We start from the raw sequence: 7,396 nt of genomic DNA on the forward strand, positions 1-7,396 counted from the left end.
TTTTTCTCATATCGCAATCGGTACCATTGTTGTGTGCAATAAAGAGACATACTTTCCTTTCGTTCGATATCATCGCATGGTGAAACGATCGGATGGAAAAGACAAGATGAAAAGTAATAGCATTAACGATTGCCGGTGGCTGTGGCAACGTGGTAGTATAACGTACAATGTATTCTTTAAACTTCGAAGAATTCTTTCCCCTGGAGGTAACTTAACTATCCATACCGTACGACTCCGCTAATCGATGTAAGCCGATAAAAGGTAGATTAGACTTGGAGTCTTCGTAGCGGAGCGAAGCCGATCGCGAATCGTCAGTCGTGCGCGACGATCATCACCGTCAAAACGACGACGCGACCTCCGCCGTTTCGTATTCTACTCGGTATATTTCACTTGCATCTCTGCGAGTTTTCTCAAGGGTAAGTCTAGAAGTAAGAAGCAACGAGTGACAATACGAGAAAGAACAGTAATTGTATCTACATAATACGGGTGAATATTAAACTGAACGAACATTATTAAGAAGTAGGTGTAATCGAGTGGCAAGTAGTAAGTGTCCGATTGCTTTTTTTTTCTCATCGATTTTCTATCATCTTGGATTCTCGAAATCGTCGAATTTTTCATTTTACGGTTGCTGACCCTACGTATCTTTTTTTTTTTTTTCATTTACCTCGTTCCGATTACCCTGTTCTATTCTTTATCGTGTTTCGTGTATCGTGTGCCGGTCGACAAAAGAAAAAAAAAGAGGGAGAAATTGTAACGACAGAGCAAACGAGAATCGTGACTACCACGCGAAGGAAAATGAATTATTCGTGTTCGATATACCATGTAGCACGGTATACATACTTTGCTTGGTTACATATCCGATAATCAAACGAGGACGCATTATACGTTCGAAAAGATAGATATTCGCGCGTTAAAGAACAAATTAGCAAATATTGGCATAAAAGTAAAAAGAGGGTAAGAGTGTAAAAGAGTAAGAGAGAAAGAGCGAAGGTGGAGAAAATCGAAGGAACGCGAGTTTTCGAACAAAGTCGATTGAAAAATCCGCAGTCGTAGATGTGAGTGAGACGCGAGAGAAATAAGGGGGCAGTTATATACCCTTTGTGGTCCTACGCCGATGATTGTGACTCGTTATCATTAGCTGTATAATAAACACGCTCATACATATATAAATATTATAACGTACTGAAACTCGACAAGTCGACGACGGTGAGCGAGGAAATTAGCGCGAACCGATTGGAAAGGAAATAGGAAAATACTGCGAACCGCAACGGGTTAAAAGAGATAACGCGACCTTGCGAATATGTAACGAAATAGCGTTGAAATTTTAGTCGCGACGTTGCAACCATTTCTCGTTGTCCAGAAACGACAATGGCCGATCAAGAGATAACTGGCAAGACAAAGGACATCGGAAGGAGGCAAGCGATTCCTATCATTTACACCAGAGGAACTCATTACGACATCGGCTTTGATATCGTAAGAATTCATTCTTTTTTTTCTATCGTTGTTATATTGTATTAGATCGTATCTCGTCGTCACACGTGTAACGTATTCGTGGAATTTACATCTTTACGAGAATATAGTACAAGAGGAAATAAAAAAAAAACTGCTCAAGAAACGGAATTATTAGTTACATAAGACGAATGCCGCAACATTCGATTATATTCAAAAAAGCAGACGGAAAATCACTGATTATAAGTAAATATCGTTGACTTGGGTTATTAATCGGATCTGATTCTGCATAAAATATCGAAGTACGTATATAAGTGTATATTTAACAATACCCAATGTATCGTACTAATTTCCTTCCGTAAGTTTTACGTATCGAAGATAAGGCTAATACGGTTGCTATTATATTAATTAGAATTACAGCGACCGTATAGAAAGTGTAGAACGCGAATCTATTTAGTCGTTGGTCGTTAATTATGTCTCATTTCAGAGACTCGTTTAACGATACAGGTTTTCCCCTTTTATCTTTTACTCGGTATTTGCATGATCGGGTATATGTTTGATCATACTATAAAAATTACTGTTTATCGTATTTACATTCTATTGTTTTATTCTTTTATTCTTACGCGCATCCAAATAAACCGCAAACGGTCTTAAATCATTCTCACATCTATATCTCCAGCCTATTGAATATGTTACGTAACAATGGTTACGCAATATTATTGCAACCTGTGGCGTTTACTCTTTTAAGAAAATAATATATGTGCAAATTTTAGAGTAATGCGTTTTCACATTACGTCGCGTCATGTACCAAAGGCGAAAAACGCCATATTCTCAAGTTCTCTTTTTAACTATCGCTGTCACCGTCTCGAACGCTATCTTCGATTTGGTAAAATAATGTATGCTGCGAGGTAGGTGGGCTGAGGGTGTGAGTGGTGAAAGACTGGATAGCGAAGGAGCAAAAGAAATCTCTAAACGTTAAACCGGTTGGAATCAGTTTATTATAGACTACGACGAATGATACGATTTCGCTCAATCTGAAAATTGGTATCATCAGGCATTTGCAATGAAAACTTCTTTTTACACAGGGTCGTACGTTTTCCGATCTAATTCAAAAGTTTGTTGACGCGTATCGACCACTCAATGAAACCTATTTGCCACTTTACAAAACGGAAGCGGGTAGAAAAATTTACGACGAGACTCTTGCCTGCGTCGAACAGCAATTTCCCGGATATGTTAAGGAAATTCAAGGAACGGCCGACGGTGCGAACGTTCCCTTTCACAAGGTACGCTTATATATTATGCATTTCGATCCTTTGACAACCTTAGCGCATTTTCAGCCAACATGTGTAAACACGTGCGCGCGCACCTCCTTCCCTCACGAATATGCATCGTGCGCATATTTTCTTTCTACTCTCGTTTAAACAAAGATTACCACTCCTGAGATATCTTTTCCCTTGGAAAATCCTTCTTCAATTCAGTAAAAATGTTGAACGATTTCTTCCTTTCCAGTTGTTTCTCATGCATTTAGATGATATCGTGCCAAATGTGGCAAATGAAGGACAAGGAAATGCGTTACCGGTTGGTTGTTCGACCATCATGTGCAATCAGCCTGGACAGGTAATTCAAACGACGAGCCAAACTCAGAAAAATAATTGTTTCTGCTCTGGTTCTGACTTTAATAGTCATTTCTAGACAAACGTAATAGTAACTATCTTACATGTTCTTTTGTCACGTTGATTCCGAAAAACAGGAAATTTTGGGACATAACGAGGATGCGCTTAGCGAAACGTTAAATCATTGGTATTTAGTTTCGGCGCATGTAATCGAACCAGGATGCAAGCAAGAGAATTTTACGTCTTTGAGTTATGCTGGTTTTTTACCAGGATACACGATGGGTTATAATCAGTATGGTCTAGTTTATACCATCAATACGCTTAGTGCCGCTACCTTGAGATCTGGTAAAACACGTGAGTACGTTAACTCGCTGCATCGCGTTTTCTTTCAGTTTCTCTTCTCGATTATTTCGGATACAAACGTACATTTTAAGTATATCTACTGTACCATTTTTCTTCAATTTACTTTCAATTCTCTCTCTCTATCTCTCTCTGTCTTTTGTACGTAAATGGGATAATAACATACAGCCAGATACTTCCTAACCCGGGCATTGTTAACTGCGGAGAATTACGTGCAAGCTCAACAAATTTTAAGAAACGAAGGTTTCGGCGCGGCAGAAGGTTTCTCGGTAAATATGACCTTCCTAATGCAAGAAGGAGATAGAATGTTTCATAATGCCGAGGTCGGTCCTTGCGAGATCAATGGCACGCAATCGCAATTAAGCATTTTGACCGTTAGTCCTGGAGAGAATACGGTTCACTGTAACAAGTATATTTTTCAATATTTTTAACAATGACTTTTCTTCTCCTGTCTGGCGTCTCGAATCTTTCCTCGTCTCTTTCCTTTTTTAGGTATCTCCGACTGAAAATACCCGAAGTCGACGGTCTCATCGTTGATAGCAGCATCAAAAGAATGGCTGCTATTTGCAACCACCCTCCAGCAAAATGTCGCCAAGATGTTATAAATATTCTAAGCGACCAAACGGATGAGGACTATAGAGTTTATCAAGAAAAAGATAAAGACGACCCTGTAAAAACTATAGCAACTGGTAGGTTTTCTAATTAATCATTTTTATCGTTCCTTCTTTTCGTCTAATTTAGCTATCATTATCATTGACAAACTATTGATCAAATAATCATACACATATAGGTATCTTCGACTGCATTGAAAGAACCTGGTCTATTTATACGAATAAACCAAATTCTACGGAACCAATTTTGGTAATACCGCTACGATTAAACGGCGAACCGACTGTTCCTGATATGTAATTTGCCGCTCAAACCGACGTTGCGATGTAATTCGTCTCCAATGTAATTTATTTTTTCTTCGCAAAAAAAAAACACAGGACACAAAATCATCCGCTCGGTCCTTTCTTTCTTTTCATTTTACATCGCATTTATTTGTTTATTATTCTAACCCACCACATAAACAGTCTCTTTCAACCAATTATAATATTTTTATTCCACTATCCAATTTCAATAATAACCGTATTGCGTTTGTACTTTACACCATGTTTGGTGTTTGCCGACGCAGCTCGCACTTCATACAAATATTGGAGCTTCACAAACTGTTTCTTTTTACTTGCTGATGTAAACGCTGCATTATATACATAGGAAAACATTTCGTTAAATAGCGTTAAAGAAAAGTTGAGATTTTCCAAAAATAACAAGATACTCTTACTTTTCATTATTTCCTTTCGTCTTTTTCATTCTCTTCTCCTTCACTTTCCCTTTCTCTTTTAATATCGAAAAAACAGTTATAATTTATTGGAACACTGCTACATTTATAACTTGAAAATTATACCAGATGCGAGATAGTTTAATATCACGCGACTAAGCTTTGTAAATGAACGAAATATATAAAAGTAAAACATCGCTTGGAGTAATATAGAAATACATTGATTTTTTGTTTTTGTTTTGTTAGAAACGACAAATTTTTATAGTATTCGAGTAATGGATTTCAACGACAATACGTAGGTATTACTATTTTTGGTCGCTTCTTCGATTCCATTTCCGAGAAAAATTCCTTTATATCTTCTTCTCGCACGACTTTCTTGTTTTCAGCAAATTTTTGCAAATATTGTTTCAATCGTTCCTTCATATTATTGTATTCTGCCAACATATGTATACAAGTGAACGTGAATATAAAATAAACAAAATTATAGAACGACTCGAATAAATCTTTAGTTCGTAATTACCTTCGATAGCAGTTAATTGTTCGACACGACCTAAAGAGGCAAGAGCTTTCATACCCTTCTCGTATCGTGATTCTCGACTATTTATTTTACCAGCTTCCTCGTACGCGTGTACACTGTCTGTTGGATCAAGGAGGAACGCGATATGTTTCTCTCGGTAGAGCTACGATCGTAGAAATTACTTTAATTTACGAATACAGAAAATCGAGGATTTATCTTATGCTGCATGAAAAAAAACCTCTTACTTCTTTGCATGTTTCACAAGTACATAGAGCGGCTCTCCATCCTTCTATCCAAAAACAACTTCCCCGTGATACTATTCGTTTTGCGGAATTGTTTCTTGGCATTCTACAACTTTTTGATTCATTTTCAACGTCAATCAATTCCTCTTCTTTATCAACAAAAGAGACTTCTGTTGTTGTCAAAGCTACAATCATGTATATGCAAAACTGTAGTTTTGAAATAAAAATATACTACAATCATCACCGTATATATATATATATATATATATATATATAACAATCGCTAAGACATTAAAAAATTTTCCAGTATACCTGTGTGTTTGTTGGCATAATTCCACAGGAAGTCATTCTTTTTCATACAGCCAGCACAAATCATTTCATCATACGCATCATCCGCTGGCATTTCCTTTTCACATTCTAAATGCTAGATGTCATTAATTGCAATTAGTCCAATAATATTTCAACTGGTATGAGGGCATATTACCTTCGAATGATACCAGTCTTCGCAGATTATACATTGTAACATTTCATCATTAATAGTATCATCTGGATCTGGATATGGTCTCTGACAAATGCAATAAAGGCCATCAAAGTTGTGATTATATTGATTTTCAGAATTTAGTAAATCCTTTGACTATAAGTAGAACAAAACATGAAACAAGAGGAGGGAGAAGTACAGAACACAAAACGTAACAATAGCAAAGAAATCAACATACAGGATCCAGGTTACATTTTTTTTCTCCAAACTTTGAATTACCACAGTCACATCTAAAATGTCTTTTAGTATATAATTCGACAAGTTCATGACCTTCGTGACAATGAAAACTGCAAGCAAGACAAACTGCTGCACGTACTGATTTCTGACAACAGGTTTTACATGCGTAAAGAGCTTGCCGTGTATAACCCTGAAAAATCAAATGATTTGTCTTTAATTAAATGTTACTTGTTTACTAGAGAAGGTTAGCGATCGTATAAAAGTGAAACCTTGCTGTAAGTGCAATTTTTGTCATCAGATGCACCAAGAACCGCATACGCGTCCTCTTCTAACTGATTCTCTTCTCGAAGTACATCTAACATTGTAACAGAATTTTCTTCTTCGATAATTTCCTCGATATTTTCAGACATTTTGTTTCGTTTGTGTCCAATAGTAAGCCGAATTAATTTAAGTCTTCTTAATCACGTATTGAAAATCTGGAATCAAGGTTATTACCTTTATTACCCTTTCTTCTCTCTACCTTTCCCTCTTCGAATACGATGCTTGTCAACTAAACGCTATCGATAATCGTTTATTTACATGCTTGTATACATAATCTCTAGAACGAAATGAATTTGAAAACACAACAACTACATTAGGATATGAACGAATCGTATGTCGTAACTGTGTTGCGTTGTTTCGCGCGGCTTCTTTATACTACTATTACAGTTGGTAAATTAATCGCAATCACTACCGCGACAATAGCGCTCTTACCTTTACGGATCGTACATTTTATCCATATAGATTATATGTACATACCTAGATAGATACGTATAGGGTTATTCTAACCATGGAAACTGAATACATACTACTCGAAACCATACAGTTATACGGTTGTACGCAGTTGCACTAACGCCTGCCTTCTCTATATATACACATACATGCGTAATGTATAATCCATAACAAATCACTAGCAAAAAGTTAGGAAATATTGTACAAAATACCCATTTATTGTACCTTTTTAACATTTCGAAATCATCTTTATCGTTTCTTTTTATTTTGATACTGAAATTTCGTCATCCGATCTGATTTTCTGTAAGTTTACGCGTTTATATATCATCTATAATACGGATCATATACAGATGAAAGATAAACTTGACGCACACCATCTATAATGGTATTAATAAATATCGAGAGATGGCA

At 36.5% G+C, this 7,396-nt stretch overlaps 2 protein-coding genes across 9 annotated transcripts; one reads left to right on the plus strand and one right to left on the minus strand.

Annotated features, from left to right (window-relative positions):
* The first annotated feature begins 248 nt into the window (after positions 1–248).
* On the plus strand, positions 249–5,232 carry LOC126928730 (uncharacterized). The gene is made up of 8 exons (XM_050744428.1): positions 249–416; positions 1,361–1,473; positions 2,535–2,732; positions 2,959–3,066; positions 3,200–3,416; positions 3,591–3,831; positions 3,915–4,111; positions 4,213–5,232. Exons 2-8 carry the CDS (start codon positions 1,369–1,371, stop codon positions 4,329–4,331), a joined length of 1,185 nt encoding a protein of 394 aa, XP_050600385.1. The 5' UTR covers positions 249–416; positions 1,361–1,368; the 3' UTR covers positions 4,332–5,232.
* LOC126928744 (putative E3 ubiquitin-protein ligase UBR7) lies at positions 4,500–7,357 on the minus strand. Of its 8 annotated transcripts, none has more exons than XM_050744465.1 (8): positions 7,211–7,357; positions 6,484–6,690; positions 6,216–6,404; positions 5,984–6,133; positions 5,812–5,923; positions 5,503–5,684; positions 5,261–5,420; positions 4,500–5,174 (listed from the first exon to the last, which is right to left on the minus strand). In XM_050744465.1, the coding sequence occupies exons 2-8, from the start codon at positions 6,622–6,624 to the stop codon at positions 5,023–5,025; spliced, it is 1,086 nt and encodes a 361-aa protein (XP_050600422.1). In that variant the 5' UTR covers positions 6,625–6,690; positions 7,211–7,357; the 3' UTR covers positions 4,500–5,022. The 8 variants fall into 8 exon arrangements, with proteins under 8 accessions (XP_050600422.1, XP_050600406.1, XP_050600413.1 ...); XM_050744449.1 differs by lacking the exon at positions 7,211–7,357 and adding an exon at positions 7,013–7,124; XM_050744456.1 differs by lacking the exon at positions 7,211–7,357 and adding an exon at positions 6,968–7,118.
* Positions 7,358–7,396: the final 39 nt, after the last annotated feature.

This window comes from Bombus affinis, chromosome 1 (assembly GCF_024516045.1).
Source record: "Bombus affinis isolate iyBomAffi1 chromosome 1, iyBomAffi1.2, whole genome shotgun sequence".
Lineage (NCBI taxonomy): Eukaryota > Metazoa > Arthropoda > Insecta > Hymenoptera > Apidae > Bombus > Bombus affinis.

Excerpts from the sequence above, each read along its gene's own strand:
- LOC126928730 (XM_050744428.1), top strand. The coding sequence starts at position 1,369 with ATGGCCGATCAAGAGATAACTGGCAAGACAAAGGACATCGGAAGGAGG. Across the intron at positions 3,832-3,914 it reads AATACGGTTCACTGTAACAA|GTATCTCCGACTGAAAATAC; the intron begins GTATATTTTTCA and ends TTCCTTTTTTAG. Across the intron at positions 4,112-4,212 it reads TGTAAAAACTATAGCAACTG|GTATCTTCGACTGCATTGAA; the intron begins GTAGGTTTTCTA and ends ATACACATATAG.
- LOC126928744 (XM_050744465.1), bottom strand. The coding sequence starts at position 6,624 with ATGTCTGAAAATATCGAGGAAATTATCGAAGAAGAAAATTCTGTTACA. Across the intron at positions 6,405-6,483 it reads AAAATTGCACTTACAGCAAG|GGTTATACACGGCAAGCTCT; the intron begins GTTTCACTTTTA and ends TTGATTTTTCAG. Across the intron at positions 5,175-5,260 it reads ACAATTAACTGCTATCGAAG|AATACAATAATATGAAGGAA; the intron begins GTAATTACGAAC and ends ATATGTTGGCAG.